This window comes from Theropithecus gelada, chromosome 12 (assembly GCF_003255815.1).
Source record: "Theropithecus gelada isolate Dixy chromosome 12, Tgel_1.0, whole genome shotgun sequence".
NCBI classification, from domain to species: Eukaryota; Metazoa; Chordata; class Mammalia; order Primates; family Cercopithecidae; genus Theropithecus; species Theropithecus gelada.
The window spans coordinates 103,907,345-103,933,163 of record NC_037680.1 but is presented as its reverse complement, the minus strand read 5'-3'; the positions used below and the strand labels follow the sequence as shown (position 1 = coordinate 103,933,163).

The following is a 25,819-nucleotide window of genomic DNA, read 5'->3' as shown; positions in this document are numbered from 1 at the left end:
TTTCAATATGCCATTGGTTGAATCTGACGATTCAGAGTGCCTGGATAAGGAGGGCCGACTGTACTCTTCAAAAGTAAAGGCCACCGGCTGATTTGGTTAATTGGGTCAATTTAGTTACACAATTGGCAAATTAAAACAAAAAAGAACAAGTCAGCTATTTTACATTGTGTGTGTGCACACACACTCAATAAGAAGAGAAATAAAAGAATGTACTAGACCCCTCTCGCTACTCGGTTACTTTTATACACCCTAGAAGAGCATCTTGCAAGTAGTAGAAGCTCAATAAATGCTTCTTGAATGCAAGGAGAATCACAGAGAAAGTGCTTCTCAGTGGGAACCTGAATTTTAATACATTCACGTATTCAAGAAAAAACCTAAATCCAACTACATGTGAATTATGAAATAATTTAAAATAAGTATAATTATTATAATTAGCATACACATTATATAGAAATTAGTTTAGATAAAGAGCTTTAAATATGTTCTTAAAATATTTTAAAATAGTCATCCTTCAATATTGTTAAACAATTAATTAGTGTCTCTGAGGAAAGGGTTTGGTAAACAAAGAAAAAAACTTTAGTTCTGCCTCTATCTTAATTATCACAAATTGCAAGTTAATGGAGCGAATTAATGAGATTTCACGGCATTCCTTTTTTTCTTGAATTCTGCAATGGAGCTACTTCCCTCTGCTGAAGTTTTGCCTCAACCACGTGCTGCTGTGGGATTTCTCCACCAGGGGGCGAACTTGAACCAATGCTGCAGGACAAAAATCTGTGGATTTCAATGTTTATTTTCTGTCAAAGTGAATGAGTCAATTTGTTTTCAGTTCTTCTCTTGCGTTTAGCAACATTGTAAATAGTGTATACATATGGAGACTTGTCATAAACTTTTTCTCTCTCATTTGCTACTTATTCTTTACAGACCAAGAGAGTTGTAATTTAATTGCCGTTATATATACAAGGTATCTGAAGCTTCCTATATGACTTTTTTTTTTTCTTTTAGGTTAATGTTTATATACAATTACTTTAACATCGGATTTGGGAAATGTAACAACATACTGCTGATCTTTCTGCTACCGATGAAAGAAGAAGGTGAGTTTTACCTTGTAGAGCTTTACAGTGTAAACAAGCAGTATTAGGTTTTGTTTTTACCTTCTCCCCTTTGGCTCCATCACAGAAGCACTGGCCTTTGTCTTTACAGACACAGCCCTAGGAAGAGGGAAAGAGAAAGGGTTTTGTTTAGAAACAACTGAATAAATTCCAATGGGCAGGGTAAAAGCAAATGCATTTCTCTGTTCTTTGAGTATTGGACACTATCCGTTAGGAGCCAGGTGACTTTGTAGCGATATATCAATATATCAATAGAAACACATCAATATATCAATAGAAATAAAGCAGAAAACTGAGAACATGTTGCATAAGGGAGAAATGTCGGATAAGAATACATCATTTGTATTGTACTTGGGAATTTTAAGTATTAAAGTAATGGCAGTTTTTCTCATCACTTTTAATTACCTTTGTACCAACCTAATAATTTATATATGGAAATGACAAAGTCAGCTCTCCTTTTTTTCAGGATACTGTCTAATTGAATCATAAGAAATTGCAGCTGTCATAGGTAGAAAGTGGTCAGATACTGGCAAATTCTTAGGTTCTACATAATGTTCATATATGCATATGTGTATATGTGTATAATGTATATATACCTCTTATGTAGAACACAGGGTATTTGGTTGGTTCCATTACTTGAACGATTTTTTTTTTGCCATTACTTTCAATGGCAAAAGCCACAATAACTTTTGCACCAACCTTACATATATTTGCATATGTAATATATTCTATAGGTGATATTAAGGTTTTCTTTGACTTAAATAATGTTTAAGACTGAGAAGAGGATCAATATCCATTATGCATCTTTAAGGAGAACAACTAGTATCAGAATGTTCTTTCTTTTTTTTATTCTCAAATGTTTTGAACAACAGAATGTTCTTTCTTATAAAACCAAAACCAAAACAAAAAATTCAGCCGTGAGTTAGACATACCTTATCCCACCTAAGTAGTCACTGTGACACACTTACCCCCCAGCCCTCACACCTATGCACATACTAGCTACAATGGACATCAAATTTGTAAAACTTTTATCTGCCAGCAGAGGAATAAATAAAGAAATAGTTTCAAATAATAGACTTAAAATATGTTTTGGCTGGGCACAGTGGCTCATGCCTGTAATCCCAGCACTTTGGGAGGCCAAGGCAGGCAGGTCATTTGAGGTCAGGAGTTTGGGACCAACCTGGCCAACCTAGTGAAACCCCATTTCTACTAAAAAAATATAAAAATTAGCTGTGTGTGGTGGTGGGCTCCTGTAATTCCAGCTACTCCAGAGGCTGAGGCAGGAGAATGGCTTGAACACAGGAGGTGGAGGTTGTAGTGAGCTGAGATCATTCCACTGCACTCCAGTCAGGGTGACAGAGTGAGACTCTGTTCCAAAAAAGAAAAAAAAAATGTGTTTTGACATATATGCTACATATTATGTGGTTATACATTAATCCTTTGCTTTATTATTTTTTCTTCAGATTAATATTAACTGAAAATTAATTTGCTTTCTCCAGAAAATATGTTGATAGCAGAGGCCAGGCACATCTAGGAGATATACTGGGTGGTTAGTAGGGAAAATAAAAAAAGAAATGCTAGATATTCCTAAGGTGGAGAATTCTATTTATACAACCAAAACAAACAAACAAACAAAAACCCACACAAACAAACAAGAGTGTCTTTAACTGAGTATCTTTCCTTAGTCTTGGGCAGTAGGTCTTGCTGTCATTCCAGGAAGAGAGCGCATAGTAATTTTGAGACATTCATCGTTTGACACTCATCAAGTTTATATACAATGTAATTTATAGGAATGGAAAGTACTGGGTATCTACCCAGAGGAAAATAAGTCATTATACGAAAAAGACACTTGCACACTCGTATTTATAACAGGACTCTTCGCAATTGCAAACATCTGGAACCAGCCCAGATGCCCATCAATCAATGAGTGGATAAAGACAATGTGGTATATATACCATGGAATACTACTCAGCCATAAAAAGGAAAGGAATAGTCTGGGCACGGTGGCTCACGCCTGCAATCCCAGCACTTTGGGAGGCCCAGGCGGGCGGATCACCTGAGGTCAGGAGTTCGAGACCAGCCTGGCCAACATGGCAAAACCCCCTTCTCTACTAAAAATACAAAAATTAGCCAGGCGTGGTGATGGGCATCTGTAATCCCAGCTGCTTGGGAAGCTGAGGCAGGAGAATCGCTTGAACCTGGGAGGCGGAGACTGCAGTGAGCCGAGATCGTGCCATTGCACTCAAACCTGGGTGACAAGAGCGAAACTCCGTAAAGAAAAAAAAAAAAGAAAGAAAGAAAGAAAGAAAAAAAAAGAATGAAATAATGGCATTTGCGGCAACCTGGATGGAATTGGAGACCATTATTCTAAGTGATGTAACTCAGGAATGGAAAACCAAACATCGCATATTCTCACTTAGAAGTGAGAGCTAAGCTAAGCTATGCGTACACAAAGGCATAAGAATGATACAATGGATTTGGGGAATTGGGGGAAGGGTAAAAGCGGGGTGAGGGATTTAAGACTACACATTGGGAACAGTGTACACTGCTCGGGTGATGGGTGCATCAAAATCTCAGAAATCACCACTGAAGAACTTATCCATGTAACCAAACACCACCTGTTCCCCCATAAGCTATTGAAATAAAAAAAGAGAAAGTAACTGACTGAGAAGGAAATTCTATAGTCTCCACAAAGTTGCATATTTGGTATTTCTAGAAGACTAACTCATTGCAATTTTCCTCCCAAATATTTGGGATCGTGAAGTCATGTCTTGACTAAATGATTTTAGTCTTGTCTTTCTGGACTTTTAAACTTTAATGCTCATTTCAATCACATCTTTTAAATATACTCTACTAAAACTCAACATGTGGATTCCCAGACAGCAGCATCACCTGGAGACTTGTCAGAAATGCAAGTTCTTGGAAATGCAAGTCTTCAGAACCCCCTCCCACCCGCCAGCATGCTACTCCCCACAGCATCTGGAAGAGGCAGCAGGGCCTCCAAAAGGAAAGCCTGAGTCCTACACCCAAGGGTACCGATACTGGGTAAGGAAGCTCAATCTGGGCATGGACCTTGGGCTCAAGTGTGCATGGAGGTAGCTGGCCACTGTTTTCAAATGGACAGTGATCACCTCTGATTCTTCTGCCTCCCAGATGCCACACAACATCTGGATTCTGAGCCTCTAGGACTAGAGGGAAGAAGAGCATATTGGCAATTCTCTAACCTGTGAGAAGGTGTAGGGGCCTTGAGACAGGCTTAATTTTATTTCTTGGAGTAGGAGTCACGTTCACCATATGCTACTAAAATTCTTTCGGTCTTGACTTAAGCAAATAAGTGTTGATCTTCTCCAGATTAGACTGGCCCCCTTTGCCTATACACTCCCATTGAACCTTTGCAGTTAGAAATTCAATGTCTATTTTTTCTGATGACTGTTTGTCCCAGGAGAGAAGGAACTGTGCGGTCATATTCACACTGGTATCTTTGGCATATAAGATGTCCTCAACAAATGTTTGTGGATTGACTGGATGAATCAATGAGTGAATGGACAGCTGGTTTATTTGCATCCAATTTGAAGGCATATGAATTGCTTTGCTATTTGATGGGGTGCCATGATGAAAATATTTTCTGTATGTATGAATTATGAACAACTATGATCAAAATGGCAAAAAATGGAACCAGAGACTTTGGCTATTTTAACACATGTTAAAATTAACACAAGGCTAATTATTTGTTAGTCGCTTGGATTAAAAGAAATGCTTTTGGAAAAAGTACAAACCCAACCCTCAGAAGAGTTGACAAACAGTACCGTGAACACTGGTATCTCCTCCCATTGAAGTTCACCAACTGTTTTGTTGTCCCACCTACTCCATCTCTCTGTCTCTCCTTCTCTCTTTCTCTTTCTCCACACACACATACACCACTTTCCCCCCAAGTCATTCAAAAGTAGACTGCATGCAACATGACACTGTACCCCAAATACTTCTGTATGCCTCTCCCCCATCTAATTACAACCCTTATCCCCAAAACTAAGAAATCGATGTTGATACAATAACTTCAGGATACCAGTTTTTAAATTAGATCTTCAGCCTTATACAAGGTCCTCAATGACCATAGAAAATGAAAAACTGTTGAAGTTTTAGCAAATCCATTATTTTATGCCAGAGATTTTGTCAGTGCTTTCACCCGCAGTCAACACCTGAGGCCCGATGTCAACAAGTGGCTCTCACGGTTGCAAGAATCCTTAGGACCCACTCAGGTGCTCAGCAGTCAGGTGTGGGGCTCTGATGTGAGTGTGCTGCTCCCATGAGTCCTCCCTGCCTGGCGTCTGCCTTCCCATCACCACCTGCTGCCATGAGGAGTCTCCTTTATTGTCATCAAAATCACAGTTCTTGATTTTTTCTTTTTGTTATTGTCCCTCAGTTTGAGTCTTGAACTTTTAGTGGTAAAATATTTAGTTTTTGTTGTATTTGGTTTGTTTGCACATTAAGGTAGAATTTCTATTTGATAGTTGAGTACCAGCTTATTAGTTAATTGAAAAAGTTAAAGGAAGAGTCAAAAAACAGAAACATGAACACTAGTCAACTTAAAATATATAAATGCTCACGAATTCTGTAATCTTGTGAGATAGGGTCCAGGTTGTTCCTTTGGGAATGGGTCTGCTGTTTAGAGTTCAATGGCATCATTCTTGCTAAATCACACCCACAGTGCACCATCAACAAATTCCGGTTTTAGATTTTTTTTTTTTTTTTTTTTTTTTTACAGGCCAATTGCTTGTGGGGGTCAGGCATGGTGGCTCACTCCTGTAATCCAAGCACATTGGGAGGCAGTGGCTGGTGGATCACTGGAGGTCAGGAGTTTGAGACCAGCCCAGACAACAATGTGAAACCCCGTCTCTACTAAAAATACAAAAATTAGCAGGGTTTGGTGGTGCATGCCTGTAACCTCAACTACTCAGGAGGCTGAGGCATGAGAATTGCTTGAACCCAGGAGGCTGAGGTTGCAGTTAGCCGAGATTGTGCCACTGCACTCCAGTATGGGTGACAGAGCTAGACTCTGTCTCAAAAAAATAAAAAGTAAATAAATAAAATAAAAAAGATGCTTGTGGAGCGATCTGACTGTAGAGTCCTTCTGGATATTAATCCATATTTTTCTCTAACTCTTTAAGTGCTAGCTCAGTCACATGTAATTGAATAATAGTTTTTCTCTCAATTTCATTTTATCAAATCTTTCAACCTTGTTTTTACATAAGCAAATGTCTCTTTATGCATTCATATTTAATCACTTAGTTATTTAATATTTAAATTACTTCATTAAAATAGTAGTTCAACCATCAGGAATTAGAGTGAAATAGCTAATCTTAAAACCATCTGGTCTAAAAATGGGCAAAAGATTTGAATAGACATTTCTCAAAAGAAGACACACAGAGAGCATCATTGATCATCAGAGAAATGCAAATCAAAACTACACTAAGATATCATCTCACCCCAGTTAAAATGGCTTATATCCAAATGACAGTCAATAAAAAATGCTGGAAAGGAAGTGGAGAAAAGGTAACCCTAGTACACTGCTTGTGGGAATGTAAATTAGTATAACCACCATGGAGAACAGTGTGGAAGTTCCTCAAAAAACTAAAAATTGCACTACCATATGATCCAGCAATCCCACTGTTGGGTATCTATCCAAAAGAAAGGAAATCAGTGTATCGAAGAGATATCTGCACTCCCACGTTTGTTGTAGCACTGTTTACAATAGCTAAGATTTGGTAAAAGGTGAAAGATTTATACGATCTGAAGAGAAACCAGAGTATACAATAGCTAAGATTTGGAAGCAATCTAAGTGTCCATCAACAGACGAATGGATAAAGGAAATGTGGTACATATACACAGTGGAGTACTATGCAGCCATAAAAAAGAATGAGATCCAGCCATTCTTGGATGACTGGATGGATGTCAACAACATGGATGGAACTGGGGATCACTATGTTAAATTAAATAAGCCAGACACAGAAAGACAAACATTGTATATTCTCACTGATGTGTGGGATCTAAAAATCAAATCAACTGAACTCGTGGACATAGAGAGTAGAAGAATGGTTACCAGAGGCTAAGAGGGTAGTGAGGAGTTGGACGGGAGGTGGGATGATTAATGTATACAAAAAAAATAGAATGAATAAGACTATTTGGTAGCATAGTAGGGTGATTATAGTCAATAATAACTTAATTGTGTATTTTAAAATAAAGAACGCAGCCAGGCACGAGGGTTCATGCCTGTAATCCCAGTACACTGGGAGGCCAAGGCAGGCGGATCGCCTGAGATCAGGAGTTCGAGACCAGCCTGGGCAACATGGAGAAACCCCATCTCTACAAAGAAACAAAAACAAAAACAAAATTTAGCTGGACATGGTGGTGCACACCTGTAGTCTCAGCTACTCGGAGGGCTGAGATGGGAGGATTGCTTGAACCCAGGAAGCAGAGATTGCAGTGAGCCAAGATCAGGCCATTGCACTCCAGCCTGGGCAACAGAGTGAGACCCTGTCTCAGACAAAAAAAAAAAAAAAAAGTAATTGGATTCTTTGTAACTCAAGGGATAAATGCTTGAGGGGATGGATGCCCCATTCTCCATGATGTATTTATTTCACATTGCATGCCGGTATCACAACATCTCGTGTACCCCATAAATATATATATACCTACTATGTAACCACAAAAATATTTTAAATAATATAAAAAATAAAAGAAAACTGATTGGTGTAGCAGACATGTATACTAGGTATACTAGGGAGACGCCTCCAGCTCTGGGCTGCTATTGCACAGAGGTATGGAGAATTCTGGTCCATCCAGCAGTCAGTTAAATGAAGAACCATTGTGAGAGGGTTGACTGTACTCTCCAGTTATACATGTCTGCCATATCATCTGTGTGCATGTGGTCTGCCCTGCAGATGAGGCTCCAGAGCCAGCTCTAGAGCTGTGTTTCCATGCCCCAGTTAGTGGAACTGCTCCAAACTCATTCCAGCTTTAATTCTCAGTTAAATTGGCAAGGCGTGGCTTGCCCATGCAGCTGCATAATTAAACTGACTAGGACTTCAGAGTATGTGACAATGTTGCTGACGTGTAGATGCTGCACCTGATTGTGTGAACTCAAAATTATAGTCAGCGCAGCTCTCTGGCTGCTGTTCAGCTGCTGCTCTAGAAACAAGCCCTGCCTGTGTGATGTTCCAGAGACCCCAGAACAGGGGTGCTTGAATACTTTTGGATGGTGATGACAGTAACTCAAGAGTCAAGATATTGATTTCTCTCACTAATGCTGTTGTTTCTTAAATACATTTTCATATTGCAAATGTTTCCATAATTCAAAAATTCAAATGGATTATTTAATTTAAAAGATACAGAGTCCATATTTTTATTCTTATTGATTTTAATCCATCTACATTGTTGGACCCAGTTTTTTGAAACACTACGGTTACTTTAATAGTAATAACCCATTCATTACTATTCAACTGTTAAATCACTTAAAAAACCAGGATGGCCAAAGGCTAACTATTAAGGAAGCATAACTAATGGATATTTCTTAAGCAACATTTTTATGATTTTTCTCCTTCCAACAATAAATTACCCCATAGTTTCCTCATATCTTAATGGAATACAAAATCATTTGTCATGAACAGAAAGCTCTTAATAATAATATTATGGCTATTAAACCCCCTCCCACCATCAGGAAATGACCCAAGATTACATGATGTTTTAGCCCTTTTGAATATTAAGCAGTTAAACTTGTGGAAATCATTCTTTTTCACAGTTGCATTTATGTTTTACGGCCTTACTTAAAATGCAAAATAAACTTTCATTGTACAAAATCAAAAAGGTTTGGAATTCCAGAAATCACAGGCCATGTATGTATGGACCTACTGAATATATATGGACCCATCTATGTAGAGTCTACTCCCAGCATTGTAGCTACAAACTGGAGCTTTGGGAAATTTCTTAATCCTTGCAAGTTCCCCATCTGTCAAGGGAGATATTAGGATGTATCTTGCAGTGCTTTTGTGAGAAAGAATTGAGATGCTATCACTAGCATGCCTGGTACTCTGCACTCAATAAGGACTCGGTCACTGGGGGCCTCCCTTCTGTCCTTTTTGGCTACAAGATCCCAAGCCAAAGGACATCCACAACTATTGTTTGATCCTTTCTTCGATCAGTCTGCACTAGCCACCTTCCTCCCTGACATTTCCTCTTGAAGTCCCTTGTCCAGTGCCAAAGAACTGGTGTTGAATCTAAGGGAAAGGGTAAGAGACTGCTGTTATCTATCTCTAACAAACAAGTGAATTAACTTGTATTTGTTAATACTATTATTAGCGTACACTGATTATATTGGTTGATTAACCAAATATCATTTGCCTAAGAGCACAGACACATTACAATGTTTTATTTAACAAAATATTGGTTAGAGACCCTGGTGGTATTTGATGCTTATCCAAGAAAGGTGCCAGATCAAATGTATTATACAAAGGCAGCAAGCCTTCCAGCAGTGCGGATCAGTTGGGTCTCACACTCTTCTCTTGATCTCCATTCTCACAGTACCCTTGTGTCACCCATGTCTCCCCTGCACATCACTTTCTCTTATGAGGCAAAGTGATGCAGGCTGCAGGGCACCAGTTCCGGAGACAGACTTCCTGGGTCTAAATCCCAGCTCTGCCACCTCACCTCTGTGAGTCTAGGCAGTCTCAGGTGTCTCAGTTTCCACATCTGTGAAATGGGGTCAGATTGGCTAGCACAGGTAAGCCCTTAGAAGAGTTCATAGAATACACTATGAGCCGCTACTGTAGGCTGTTACTGACTCATCGACTTGACACCGATCATTAGGTGCTCCGGAGTTGAGGGTTTATCACTTTCCCTAAACTGCAGGTGGGAACTGTGTCTCACAATTCCTTATATCCCCCACGCACTGTAAACAATTATCTTTTTACCCTTAAAACTCATGAAGGATCTCATTAAACACATCCATTTTCATTGTTCATTAAATGCACATGCATTTTTATTAATAGACCAGAACATAATTCCCAAATAATCTTGACTATTTCCTCTTTCTACTGTCAACAGCCAGCATGCTCGTTCCTGTGCATGCTGGTGAAACAGACGTGGCCTGCCCTGCCTTTCACCAATCTCTCTCCCGGAGCCCAGCCCAGCCCAGCCCAGCCCAGCCCAGCCTGGTTTAATAGCAGGGGGAGTTGGCACCGTTCACAGCTGGTTAACACCCTACTGAGCAGGTCTGTTGATTTTGCATTATGATTACTGACCCTGCCAGTCCCTCTGCCCAGCCAATAGCCTGAGGGGAAAGTTTTCGTGTGTGAAAAGAAGAGCTGACCAAGTATAGCCAAACCATGCCAGACAGACGCCACGAGCTGTCCTCTGCAGGGCCGCCTCTGCCCGTGTCTGCCTTAAGCAACCAACCATGTGCCCTGGCACCATGCCCTCCAGTGAAGGAGAATGACACCCTGGACTGCTTTGCACGGTACCCCTGCCTGCCCCACCCTGAAGCTGCTGTCACCACACTTGGACATCACAGAAATCTCACTGCAGCTGCCACTTCCTATCCCTCAATTCCTGTCCAGAGACACATCACTAGTCTAGACATCTAAACCAGCCACCCGTTTTTGATTTTCTGGATGACAGCAAGCATACAGATTACTAACTCTGACAAAGACGGTGCAATGAGAGCTCTCTGGTACATTTGAGAATAAACAATACGGTAAGAAAATTTTGCCCATCTTACGCAATGCAGAGAATGGTAGGTATACCTATAATCATTAACTCCAGCTTCCTTTTTTTTTGTTTCTTTTCCCCCCCTAAAAGGTTTTGATTGCAGAAAGACTGAGAAACCTTCGCCATTCGTGTAAGAAAAATAGACTGCACAGGATCCCTTGATTAGGATGGTGGTAGAGGAAATGAACTTCCATCAGCACTGTAATGATCTCAGTATGTTTTGAGCACTTTCAGTGCTGGTGGTCTCATATTATCTCATTATATCTTACAACAATTCTGTAAGGGAGGTACTATTATAAGCTCCATCTGACCGATGAGAAAACTCGAATTTTGAGAGGCTAAGGATAGGACGGAACACTGGGAGCGGGTATCTGAATTCAGGTGAGACAGTCTGACCCAGGGTCATATTCTCAGGTGCAGTGTTGCATTTCTTCTTCTCCTTTTTTGGGGGGAGGGGTTGGGGATGGGGGATGGAGTCTCGCTCTGTCGCCCAGGCTGGAGTGCAGTGGTGCAATCTAGGCTCACTGCAACCTCCACCTCCCAGGTTCAAGCGATTCTCCAGTAGAGATGGGGTTTCACCACGTTGACCAGGCTGGTCTTGAACTTTTGAACTCAGGTGATCCGCCCGCCTCGGCCTCACAAAGTGCTGGGATTACAGGCGTGAGCCACCGCACCCGGCCTGTATTTCATTATTGACGGGCGCTGCTGGCCACAAGGCACTAGGGGAGGAGGGGTACGTTTCTCTCCACCTCACCCTATCACTGTGGCCCTCATGATGAGACGTAAAATCCTAGTGATAAACATAACATAGTAGCTCATGAAATTAGCTGTATGATGCAGGAGTTGGCAGACAGCAGCTTGCAGGCCAAATCTGCCCTCTGCCTGTTTCCAGCTGGCCTATGAGCTAAGACTGGTTTTCATATTTGATCATGGTTGAAACAAAATCAAGAGAGAAATAACATTTTGTATTGTAAAAATTATATAAACTCCAAATCTCAGTGTCCATAAATTAAGTTTGCATTTCATCACTACAAGTTTTGTGGATATTTATTTTCTCTCTCGTTATATAGGTATCTGCACAGTAGCCTTCATTTTGCCTCTTGGCTTGCAAAGGCTAAAATATTTACTACCTGGCTCTGTATGGGAAAAACTTGGTGATTCCTGGTGCAAATTATCTTCATTACATTTTTTCTGTGGCAATATAAAAATTGCATTAAAAAATTAAGATACAGGCCAGGCACAGTGGCTCATGCCTGTAATCTCAGCACTTTGGGAGGCCAAGGCGGGTAGATCACCTGAGGTCAGGAGTTCAAGACCAGCCTGGCCAACTGGGTGAAACTCTGTCTCTACTAAAAATACAAAAATTAGTTTGGCGTGGTGTTGAGTGCCTGTAATCCCAGCTACTTGGGTGGCTGAGGCAGGAGAATTGCTTGAACCTGGGAGGCGAAGGTTGCAGTAGGCAGAGATCACACCACTATACTCCAGCCTAGGCAACAGAGTGAGAGTCCGTCTCAAAAAAAAAAAAGTTAAGGTAGACACTTAAAGAAGAGATCAGCTGTGAGCTCCAGTGAGAGATGAGCTTCTACCTTGGAATGGCAGACAGGGACCTCTCTCTTCCTTCTGTCCTCCTCATGTGCCTCCCCTTCTGCCACTGTGCTTCTGTCCAAGGCTTGGGGGACACAAGGAATATAATTTGGGGACTGCAAGAACCCAGCAGATCCTCTAGTCTGACAGTTCTTCATGTTTTGAACTTCACAGGGCAGTAAAATAAATATGTCTTAAAAGGAAGACAAACAGAGGATTGTCTTAGTTATGTTTTTCAATATAAGGGCAATGGCCACCTCCAAACACAAACAAACCAACACAATCTCCCAGCCCCTAACCCACAGCAGACCTCTCATCTACTGTCCTCATATTCCAGAGGAAAATTAAGATACCATCAAGCAAGTAAATGCCCACAGAATAAAAGACGTTCCCAGGCATGGCTCACGCCTGTAATCCCAGCACTTTGGGAGGCCAAGGTGGGTGGATCACTTGAGCTCAGGAGTTCAAGACCAGTCTGGCCAACATGGCGAAACCCCATCTCTACTAAAAATACAAAAGTTAGTCAGGCATGGTGGCCTGTGCCTATAGTCCCAGCTACTTGGGAGGCTAAGGCAAAAAAATCACTTGAACCTGGGAGGTGGAGGTTGAAGTGAGCTGAGATTACACCATTGCACTCCGGTCTGGGAGACAGGGCGAGATCTGTCTTAAACAAAACAAAACAAAACAAAAAACAAAAAACGTGATGTTCACTTAAAATGGGAACTTGATTTTTAAAAAAGCTCCAATTTTACTTGATAAAAAAAATCTCTACCTGGTTCTTCTTTTCCTCACTTGCTTTGGGCTGGGGCAACCCTGCACTGGGAAGCACTAAATTAGCCACAACCACCTCCGCTCTCTCCTGTGGGTCATTCTTTGCTTTGTCACCTGCTGCTGCAGGGCCTTCTGTCTGAGAGGCAAAAGTAAGCTAATCTTATCGAGAGACATGATGCTGATGGTTAACTTTTAAAAATCCACCTGGAAACTGTCACATTTTTCAGAAAACATTACCTCTTCAAACAAACAAACAAGACAGAAAGCTGCCACCAGTGCCACAAGTGATGGAAAGTTCGCGGTGCAGGCTGGCAGGTGGAGACACACATTAGACCGAATGGGACTTCCTGGGTCATGTGCCTGGTTTGTTCAAAGATTTAAAAAAAAATCTTTGAAAATGTTATTTACAAAACCAAAGTTTAGGCCAGGTGGCTCGCACCTATTATCCTAGCATTTTGGGAGGCCAAGGCGGGAGGATTACTTGAGCCCATGAGTTGCAGATCAGCTGGGGCAACATAGTGGGATGCTGTCTCTACAAAAATATTAGCCGGTCATGGTGGCGCAAGCCTGTAGTTCCAGCTATGCGGGACGCTGAGGTGGGAGGATCGCTTGAGCCCAGGAGGTTGAGGCCACAGTGAGCCATAATCGCGCCACAGCACTCCAGCCTGGGCGACAGAGTGAAACCCTGTCAAAAACAAAAACAAAAACAAAAACAAAACAAAACTAGATTACTTTTCCTAAAAATAAAAATTAACAACAAAAAAGAAAATTCATTCAGAGCAATAAAAAAGACAGTTCATCTCAAAAATAGAAATTTAAAGTCCTATAATTTATTGTTTTCTCAAACTATAAACATTCATTTTTATTTTCCCCCTTTGAGATGGAGTTTCACTCTTGTTGCCCAGGCTAGAGTGCAGTGGCGTGATCTCGGCTGACTACAACCTCCACCTCCCAGGTTCAAGCGATTCTCCTGCCTCAGCCTCCTGAGTAGCTGGGATTACAGGTACCTGCCACCACACCTGGCTACTTTTTTATATTTTTAGTAGAGACAGGGTTTCACCATGTTGGACAGGCTGGTCTTGAACTCCTGACCTTAGGTGATCCACCCACCCCGGCCTCCCAAAGTGCTGGGATTACAGGCATGAGCCATCACACCCAGCAGCATTCATTTTAAGTAATTTCTTTGTTTGTTTGTTTTTTCATTATGGAAAGCTACTAACTTAGTTTTTACTTCCTGGTAGAAAAAAATAAAGCCGGAATAAACATAGGAAAATTTTAAAGAACAATGGTTGAGACATTTGATGAAGAAAGCTTAGAGCTGCCAGTTATCTGCAGACACAGTGAAACCCCAGAGGTCACCTGTGCTTCCACTGGCTGATGGTGGGAGAGCTACACTCTCCATTGTTATAACTAATAGAATATTAAGATCGTAAAAGGCCTTAAAGTTCATGGGTCTCCATTACTCCAAGGTCAGTCCAGATCTTATTTGGAATCTGGAAGTTCTAATTTTCCCTTGGGCAGATGAGCTGACTGCTTTCGGGGCGATTGTGTGCAAACTTCAAAGCACAGAGGCTCTGCTGCATGTTAACTTTTCTGCCCAGCAGTCTGGCCTGCTTGGAGTATCTCAGCCCACACCTAAGGGCTTTGTCTTGGAGGAGCTCACCATGGAGAAGAGTAACTCCTTAGGGCTGAATTCATTCCTGGCTTAGTTGCTCACTGCTATGCAAAGCATCTTCTCCCTATAAGTAGAGGACAATAGACACTATCTAATTAATACTTTGATTGGGGCTGGATATAAGTGAGATAAATCATGACTATAACTCCCTGTAAAGGTTAAGGAGATAATCTGATACCGGAATTTGCTTTATTTGTTTATTTGAGACAGAGTCTCATTCTGTCGCCCAGGTTGGAGTGCAGTGGCATGATCTCGGCTCACTGGAACCTCCATCTTCCAGGTTCAAGAGATTCTCCTGCCACAGTTTCCCAAGTAGCTGGGATTACAACCACACCCAGCTAATTTTTATTTTGTAATTTTAGTAGAGTTGGGGGTCTCACCATGTTGGTCAGATTGGTCTTGAACTCCTGACTTCAGGTGATCTGATCCGCCTGCCTCGGCCTCCCAAAGTGCTGGGATTACAGGCACGAGCCACCATGCCCGGCCTGAATTTGCCTTCTAAAATATATGATGTAAATGTCTGGGATATTTTTGCCCCATTTGTTATGAGTAACATACTTCCTTGATAGTATCAGCTCATATCAAATTGTGATTAAGAAAACTATCTCTGTATAGTTTCATGATATTCCAACAGAACCTTAGGACAGTGGTTCTCAACTTTTCGTGTATTTGAATTGTTTGAAGTCTTTAGTGACCTTACTTTCTCCCTCGAGATCCCGTCCTCAGTGAGCAGGTCTGAGACCTGGAATCGGTGCTTAAAACAAGCAGCCTGGGGGGCTCAGTTTCAGGGGTTCCCCAGACCACACTCTAACTTCCTTAGCGTATCAAGCATTAAAAAGAAACTAAGATTCATCCCCAAAACTTTTATACCAATCTCTTTGATATTTATGAAATAAAACAGCAGTTATTTGTAAAAATATAGGATAGTTGAGATTAATGATCAATTCTGAAAACATTCCCCAAATGAGATGATGTCACTTGGTTGATTAAAAGTATTTAGACCTGGCCATCAGTGCTGAGTTTGAACTCCTGAGCACAGTGTAGGAGGCTGTCTGTAGACCCTCTGGACAAAGCCTGCAGGTGGGTGTTGACCTGAGAACAGGCCAAGAAATGTATAACTTGCACTGCATATAAAATGAACACGAATCATGCAGAACAGAAACAGTGCCAGAAAAGGAAAATGTGCAAGGAAGCTTGAAAGATAGCAAGCTCAGGGGCAGGGGGCTGAAGGACTGCAGGAGCAAGTTTGAGCACTGTGTGTCAAGGGTGCTTAAGGAGCCTTTTGTTGTTGTTATGATTATTTGAGACAGTGTCTCCCTATGTTGCCCAGGCTGGTCTCAAACTCCTGGGCTCAAACAATCCTCCCACCTCAGCCTCCTAAGTAGGTGGTACTACAAGCTACTTAGGTGCACCATTTCACCTTTAAAAGGCTTAGGGAGCCTTTTAAAGACAAGGATGCTGAGTTAAATGATCTACTGTGCTCAGTAGATCTCACCCTCAAAGCCATTTTCCCTCCATCGCTTTTTTTTTTTTTTCCTAATGTCCAACTTCAAATTTATATTCAAATCTAAAAGTGGTATCATCTATTCATTCATTCAAAAAACATTTATTATGTTCTGTGCACCAGGCACTATTCTAGATACAGGGGACACAGTAGCTTATGTTCTAACAGGGGGAAGAAAACAATAGATAACATAAATATATAACATATATATAATACACACATGTTAACTAATTATAATTGCCAAGAAAAAATAATGCAGGAAAGGAAGAAATGAAATGTCAGGGGTGGGTTGTAAACGTTTACATAATGTGGTCACGAAAGAGCCCACCTGAGAAGGTGACTTTTGGAATCAAGACTTGAGGGAAGGAGGGGAGGCAGCGACTGGGCTGCATAGACGCCATGGGATTTAAGCAGATTTGTGTTTTTTCCAGATGGATTTTATCAAGCAAGAGAGCTGAGGAAAAGGTCGTCAATGAGGGAAGACAGGAGACTCCAGGAGCCCAGAGACAGTGACAAAGCAATGGATAAAGGAATTGTGGGTACCAGTGAGGTGGCAGGATTATGGGATTTGGAGTCCTAGGGACAAAGATGGAAAGACTGGAGGGTGCTTGGAGAGGAACTGTGATTGGTAATGTCAAGATCAAGAGTACTGTCTTGCAGGGGAACCAGTGACAGAGGTCAGGAAGAAGATGAGACCACTGCAATGGTAATTTCATGATATGTACAGGTGTTGATAATTCCTTCGTGCTGGACAAGGTAAAAGAGGAGTGATGACTTTGAAATGTGCTTAAGAAAAAATTCCAGCAATAACATCTGTCTACAACTCATTGGACAAAAGCATCCAGTTCCTCAGAGCATCTGATATCTTTTCTGATAACATGCAGATAAAATCATTATTCATTCTGAGTTATAGGACTCTCCACTGACACATAAAAATTTTAAACTATTCTCCATATATATGGAAAGGTATCAAGAATAATGTAACAAATACCCCTGCAGCTACCACCCAGCTCAGAAATAGCACATTATCAATGTAGTTGAAATTTCCTGTGTCATCTCTGAATCTTCAATACAGTTTGTCATATAAAACTGCCTGATGGCCAGGCGTAGTGGCTTATGCCTGTAATCCCAGCACTTTGGGAGGCTGAGGTAGGGATCACTTGAGGCCAGGAATTTGAGTCCAGCCTGTGCAACATAGTGAGACCCTATCTCTACAAAAAAAATAAAATAGCCATGCATGGTGGTGAGTGCCTGTAGTTCCAGCTACTCCAGAGGCTGAGGTGGGAGGATTGCTGAAGCCCAGGAGTTGGAGGACGCAGTTGGCTCCACCACTGCCCTCCAGCCTGGGCAATGGAGCAAGACTCTGTCTCTGGTTGGGCACAGTGGCTCATGCCTGTAATCCCAGCACTTTGGGAGGCTGAGGAGGGTGGATCACTTGAGGTCAGTAGTTTGAGACCAGCCTGGCCAACATGGAGAAACCTGGTCTCTAATAAAATTACAAAAATTAGCCGGGCGTGGTGGCGGGCACCTGTAATCCCAGCTACTTGGGAGGTTGAGGCAGGAGAATCATGTGAACCTGGGAGGCAGAGGCTGAAGTGAGCCGAGATCGTGCCACTGCACTCCAGCCTGGGTGACAGAACGAGTCTCCATCTCAAAAAACAAAGACTGTCTCTGAAACAAACACACAAACACGTGTCCGCGCGCGCGCGCACACACACACACACACACACACACACACACACACAAAACTGCCTTATTAAACAAGAAGCTCTGGCCCATTAATGGAAGAATTGTTGTGGAAATTGAGATGTGGGTAAGATTCAATCTTCAGCAAGCACAGAAAATCAGAAGGAGAAGCTACCAAGAAAATGCAGGCCCCAGGGAAGGTGAAGAAAACTTGGGGCAGAATTTGGACTTTCTACAGATCCAGATGGTATTCAAGGAATTTCATGTAGTTTTAAACCTCAAAGGACAGGATATCTCTAGACAGCAGTGGGGTTACAATTGCAAACAGAAGATGCTCAATGCGTACTGACTATGTGAAAAAGTAAATCACAGAGTACTAAATACATAACACAAGTCATAGGTGTACATTATTTAACTATATAAAATATATAACTATGGCAAAAACAAGAAAAGAAGATTAAAAATTAAACCGGGAAAATGTCAAGGATACAAGAGTGCTTCACAGCACTAAAAACAGACTACGGGGAGATCAGCATGTAAATATAGTGACAGCTGGAGTGAGACGTCATACAAAAATAAATAAGAAAATGTAAGCTACATCTCTGGGAAAACAAATGTTTGGATATTTTAGAAATTTTGATGATTGACTGAGTTTTTCTTCTCATCGAGATGACTAATACCAAGTAAATAAAATCTTAGAAGCAGATAGACAAGAAAGCCAAGGGGGAATTAACAAAAGTCCTTAGGATTGGCTCTGCAAAAATAACCTACCCCGCTGGTACAGTGTGTAGTGTTGTAAGTGGGAAGAGCTCTAAGAGAAGGGTGAGTGCGGGAGCCAGGTAGCAGAGCAACTGGAAAAGGCAGAGATGGGATAGAAATAATGGGACTAAGCGGCCCGGCATGGTGGTTCATGCCTGTAATCCCAGCACTTTGGGAGGCCGAGGCTGGCAGATCACCTGAGTTCGGAAGTTCAAGACCAGCCTGACCAACATGGAAAAACCTCCGTCTCTACTTAAAAAAAAAAAAAAAAATTGGCTGGGCGTGGTAGTACATGCCTGTAATCCCAGCTACTTGGGAGGCCGAGGCAGGAGAATTGCTTGAACCTGGGAGGTGGGGTTGCAGTGAGCTGTGATTGTGCCATTGCACTCCAGCCTGGGGGACAGAGCGAGACTGTGTCTAAAAAAAAAAAAAAGAAATAATGGGACTGAGGATAGAGCCTTCATGTTAGGCTATTTTATTGTAGATTGGAAGATGACAAATTCCACACAATGGCAACATCTGTTTTGTAGAAATACAAAAGGATATGAAAAAAGAATTTTTATTTATTCTGCTTTTTAGAACCAAAATACAGACAAATATAAAATGATTTAGAATGCAAAGCAATTGAAATTCGGGTCACAAGATTTCTAAACGTTAAGCATCAGATACCTTTTATATGTCTCCAAGATAATTCTATTTCCACCTTTCCTAATACGTGCTTTACTTTTCTTTTAATATTAAAAATATTTTTTTCTTGTTGCTAAAGTAGAGTTTGATTGTTCAAGTTGGATCAACAGAGCAGGCATCGTGATAGCTTGCTTCACTGTTAGTTTTGGAAGGAAGTCTACAGAAACAACAACAAAGTGCATTTAAATTAGTTTTCCTAAGACAGAGATGGAATCATTATCATATCGTAATAAAAAATGCAGTATTTTCACACAACACTTTTTCTTTTCCTTTTTTTTTTTTTTTTTTTTTTGAGATGGAGTCTCACTCGGTCGCCCAGGCTGGAGTGCAGTGGCACAATCTCGGCTCACTGCAAGCTCCGCCTCCCGGGTTCACACCATTCTCCTGCCTCAGTCTCCCGAGTACCTGGGACCACAGGCGCCCGCCACCATGTCTGGCTGATTTTTTGTATTTTTAGTAGAGACAGGGTTTCACCATGTTAGCCAGGATAGTCTCCATCTCCTGACGTCGTGATCCGCCCGCCTCGGCCTCCCAACGTGCTGGGATGACAGGCGTGAGCCACCGCGACCAACCCGCACAACATTTTTTCAAATGAGCAGTTGCATTTGGAAAATCTTAAAAAGGGGTTTAGCTATTAAGGCAAATTAAAAATAACTATATATATAACTATAGTTATATATATAGAGTTAGTTATATATATGGTTATTTTATATATAGTTATATATAGTGTTATATATGTGTGTATATATACACATATATGTGTGTATATATGTGTGTGTGTATATATGTGTGTATACATATATATAGATGCAGACTTTAAAATGGTGCAGCTGTCCTTCAACAAGACTTTGGCAGCCAGTGTCTATGAGACCCACAGTGTTGTGAACTGTGCTATCGTCATTATATGATGTTAATATGCAGGCATATTCCAGTATATTAAGGTATATTAACTCATGGAGTTTGAATGTATATTTTAATGGATGAATCTGACTCTTAAAGCAATGCTGAGAGTATCTTCTGCCCTTGAGCCAGCACTGCCTTGTTTGCAGAAGCATTTTGTACAACAGAACAAGCAAAACCAGTAATGTCCAGAATAATGTTTGACTGTAAGGCCTCCAAATTTCATTACTTTTTCTCCAAAGAAAAATATTTAGACCCCATCACAGGTGATGGTAACCAATAATTCTGTATGAGCACATTTTTCTTGAACAGTTATCGTTACTATTGAATTCAGTTGCTGAAACCACACATTTTACTTCCAAATTTTCACATGATAAATAAACTGCTAGATGGCATATTGATAATTTTGCAATTTACAGCTTCCCTGGAGAAAGGGAGAGAGATTTTAACAACCTCACTATCCTACAGTGATGGTACATCATACATTATTTTGTTCTGTTCAATATCAGCTTTTTCTACAGCCCAAATCTATAAACTGTGGCTATTGGTACAAACACTCAAATAAAACAGGACTACAGTCAGGATAACATTGTGCTAAAATACGTCTTTGTTAACAAGCACATACTGCTCTTGGTGAAGAATGTACTTACAAATTGCTTGCTTGCTTACAAAAGGAGCAAGGTGATACAAGTCCGTGTAGATAGGTAAGGTCGCTGATATGGTTTGGCTGTGTCCCCACCCAAATCTCATCTTGAACTGTAGCTCCCATAATTCCCACATGTTGCAGGAGGGAGTCAGTGGGAGATAATTGAATCATGAGGCAGTTTCTCCCATACTGTTCTCATGGTAGTCAACAAGTCTCACGTGATCTGATGGTTTTGTAAGGGGAAACCCCTTTCGGATGGTCCTCATTCTCTCTTGTCTGCCACCATGTAAGACATGCCTTTCACCATCTGCCATGATTGTGAGGCCTCCCCAGCCATGTGGAACTGTGAGTCCCTAAAACTTCTTTTCCTTTATAAATTACCCAGTCTTGGGTATATCTTTATCAGCAGTGTAAGAACAGACTAATACAGTCACTAAATCATATACAATTATTAAACAGGATACCATTTGGACACAAGATTTGGGGAAACATGAGAGTCTATAGAAGTGCAATTTCTACATAACTGAAGTTTACCATTAAAACCCAAACTCTGACCATCTGTGATTGTATTACAGGCTCTCCTGCCTTGTAAACAGACTGAAAGTGACATAATCCTCCTTTCCTGAACAATATTGCTGTCACTGTGAACACTTTGGGGTCCTAATGGATTCCTGGTACATAACTGATACATAAGAAATATTTGTTGAGTGATGTGATTGCATACATAGAGATAATTGTTTGCATTTGTATCATTTAATTGCTGGATGGTATATGGTTTTGATTGTTAAGTATGTTTTTTTTTTGGAGGAAGATTCTTTTTGTGGTATTAGGCTTTCTGCCTTTCTTTCTTTCTACTGCTGTTTCCTTACCTATAGCTCTCTGATACCTCTTCTCTATTTCTAATTGTTTAATCTATGCTGCTAATTAAGAAATCAGTAACTAACGCTTGATTGAATTACTTATAAATTCAGAATAAAGAGATGTGGTAAGGTCTGAGGGCCTCAACTACAAACCAAGTGCAGAATCTTTGTAGTATTGTCCTGGTTTTTGTTTATCGTCTAGATGACTGAAATTGATAGGCAAGGGTGGTGTTTATATACCCAGTCAGTACATTTTACCATAAAATATATACAATCATATTTTAAACATCCTCTGATTTTAAAAATTTAATCGTGGTAGAATGCAACTTGCCAAATTTACCTTCTTAACCATTTTTTTAGTGTGCAGGTCATTGGTGTTAAGTACATTCACATTGGTGCATAATTAATCTCCAGAATTCTTTTTATCTTGGAAAACTGAAACCTGATACCTGTTAAGCAACAATCTCTCATTCTCTCCTGCCTCCAGTCCCTGACAAACACGACTCTGTATTCTGTCTCTATGAATTTGACTACTGTAGGTACTAAATACAAATGGAATCATGCAGTATTTGTCTTTTTGTGACTTGCTTCTTTCACTTAGCATAAGGAACTCAAGGTTCATCTATGTTGTAGCATGTAAACACCCTCTTGTTTTATCATAAGGAAAATTTTTAATTCAAAAGAGTAGTACAAACATCTATTAATGAAAGCTAAGGTTATAATATCCTGCCTGCACCTATGATGCTAGGGAAAATTGAGGGAGGATAAATCTGCACATAAAACAAGTACATAGGCCTGGAGCAGTGGCTCACACCTGTAATCCCAACACTTTGGGAGGCCAAGGCAGGTAGATCACCTGAGGTCAGGAGTTCGAGACCAGCCTGGCCAACATGGTGAAACCCTGCCTCTACTAAAAATACAAAAATTAGTTTGGCATGGTGGTGGGCGCCTGTAATCCCAGGTACTTGGGAGGCTGAGGCAAGAGAATTGCTTGAACCCAGGAGGCGGAGGTTGCAGTGAGCCAAGATCATGCTACCAAACTCCAGCCTGGGCAACAGAGCAAGACTCCATCTCAAACAAAACAAAACAAAACCAAGCACATATGGAGGTGGTTATACACATTGTGCCATATCAATACAGTGGAATATTATGGCAACTCGTAAAAACATGAGGCAAATTTATATGATCACATTTTTGTAAGAAACCTATATATATGCATAGAAATTCTGGAAGTAAATGCATAGAATAATTAAAAATGGTTACTCTGGGGATTATGGTGATTTTCCTATTTGACTTTATACTTTTTTGAATTGCTTAAAAATTTTGGTTGTACATTATTTCATGAGGGTAAAACAATAATGACTTTTCATTAAGAAAAAAAAAAAAAAAGAAATGATGAGACTGGTAGGCTCTTGACCTGTCCACAAAAATGAAAAATAAAAATGCACTGCTAGAAAAGTCAATGTTTTAGATTTAGTTGATGTTAATTTCTCATTTTAATCCCACATTCTAAGCCAAATAAACAAACCAAAAAATATCCAATATATGTTTCAGACATTCAAGAATGAGTCAGTCTGAAGACAAATATTTTCAGAAACACTTTCCATTTTTGTGGAGTTGGTAAGTAGCGCCCTTTGCAGCCCTTAGGTAATAATGTGATAAGAAAGTTCTTAAACCAGACACGCAGACTGTCAAGGCCTAGGAGTTTATGAGAAGGCTCTTCAAAATATGGGACACAAAATAAATGACAAGGAGGCTAACAATATCCAGCTGACCATATTTCAAAGGACTGGGTAGCCATTCTCACGTTCTCCACACACAAATCTTTGAAATTGTTTTCATTTGACACAGCTAGTGCCTATAATTCACAATGGACAGGTATTTGAAGAATGGAAAGCCAGTAATATGTCCAGAGATAGCAATAGGACCTGTGAAGTATTTTAATAGGCTCTGGCTTGATGAATAAAAACATGTAAAAAGATACATCTGTAGGGAACACTCTGTAGTCATTTGGATTTAAAGCAAAAAATAGACAAAAGGTTATGATGCTAAGCTGTTATGAAAATGCAACTTCATTTGTGATGTTTAAGATACAAACAACACACCTAAATCAGAGAATATACAAATGATAAAATTCACATCAAAGAAGGCTTCTCTGTATAGAACACTGGAAAAGTTAATGGTGTGTCTGATATACTCACAGTTATAATATACTTGGGTTTGAAGGCTCTCTAAGAATAACTCAACAATGACTTTTAATCTTTAAATGGAGAAAAAGTATAATATATATTAATAACCCTGTTTCCTCAGAATTTATATTTAGACTCTACACAGACATTGTATTTTATCAAATTACTGAGAATTTTCATATCAATGATCATTCTTAAATGTTGTGATTTAGTACCAAGGAGTTCCTGAGGCATAATAGACTTTTCAATATGTGGAGGATAAAATGAAGTGGACTCCAGTTTACTTAAGCTATCTTCAGAACCAATCCTCAAATGCATACCATGTAGCATTAGTTCGTTTCTGGGAACACAATTTCACCTCTGCTTTTTCCTAATATGTGTTGTAATATTTGATCTGTAATTTTATTTATATGTATGGGTTTTTTTTTTTTTTGAGACAGAGTTTTGCTCTGTCGCCCAGGCTGGTGTGCAGTGGTGTGATCTCTGCTCACTGCAAGCTCCACCTTCTGGGTTCACACCATTCTCCTGCCTCAGCCTCCCAAGTAGCTGGGATTACAGGCGCTTGTCACCACGCCTGGCTAATTTTTCGTATTTTTAGTAGAGACGGGATTTCACCATGTTGACCAAGCTAGTCTTGATCTCCTGACCTCATGATCTGCCCACCTAGGCCTCCCAAAGTGCTGGGATTACAGGCATGAGCCACTGTGCCTGGCCATTTATATGTATGTTTTTAATCATCAAAGAAGCAGAAACAAGAATATATACCTCTTACGTATGGTTTAGAGCCTGGGTTGAAAACTACAGCCTACAGGGAAATCTAGTCCACTCCCCCCGTTTTTGCAGGACCCTTGAGCTAATAATGGCTTTACATTTTTAGATATAAAAGGAATATTAGTCTTTCCAGGGGAACAGTTGCTGGAAGAATTGAGGACCTTGCCTCTTAGCCCACAAAACCTAAGATATTTACTCTTTTACTTTCCAAAGAAAGTCATCCAGCACCTAGTATAGAATAGAAAAAATTGGAACAGAGAGCAAAGAAACTTGAGTTTTTCAGACTGTGTGACTTTGGGCTGGTTAAGTACCCTCTCTGAATCTCCACACTCTTATACATGTGGTCTCTTTTCATTTAATTCCAGTTTGTTTCAGCCTACGCTTCAGCTATTTAAGGCATCTTAAGAAACTTAATTTTCACTGTACCCTAAAATAGCACTGTGACCTTGATTTGCTTTGGAGGAAGCCAAGTTGGGTCAGGATGAAAGGAAGTAGTTATTATGTTTACAAGGTTTTAAATGTCAAACCAAAAAGTTTGACCAAAACAGGTTTGTTTATGAACGGCAAAGGCTATTCTTACTGAGTCCAGAGCCATGTTTAGTGCAAGGGTCTTTAGTCTGACTTTAAACAGGTTTATAGTCTCCAATTAGTCAAGAAGGCAATGTTGTGTCTTGACTTTGAAACCTCTCAACTGCTTTCATTAAATCATGGCTGTTCACCCTACATTGTGGCCTCAGAGTGAGAGCTAAGGATGTTCTTTTTGCTGTAAGACAAGAGCAATAACGTGCACTGGGGATGTCCAAGAGTCATAAAAAAATGTAAAGCACCATTCTAAAATGTCTATGGAAGTGCAATGGGAGGGGTCCAGGAGGAAGCTTGCCCTCCTAGATTCCAACACTTACAGTAAAAAATTATAGTA

The 25,819-nt window shown here is 40.5% G+C and overlaps 1 protein-coding gene across 1 annotated transcript in view; it reads right to left on the bottom strand.

The window, feature by feature from the left end:
• The window catches only part of COL4A3 (collagen type IV alpha 3 chain), a 148,866-nt gene that overhangs the window by 76,118 nt on the left and 46,929 nt on the right, over window positions 1-25,819 (bottom strand). The window contains exon 2 of the mRNA XM_025404399.1: window positions 1,152-1,208. Within this exon, the coding sequence (XP_025260184.1) occupies window positions 1,152-1,208 (57 nt within the window). The remainder of the gene's footprint in view (window positions 1-1,151; window positions 1,209-25,819) is intronic.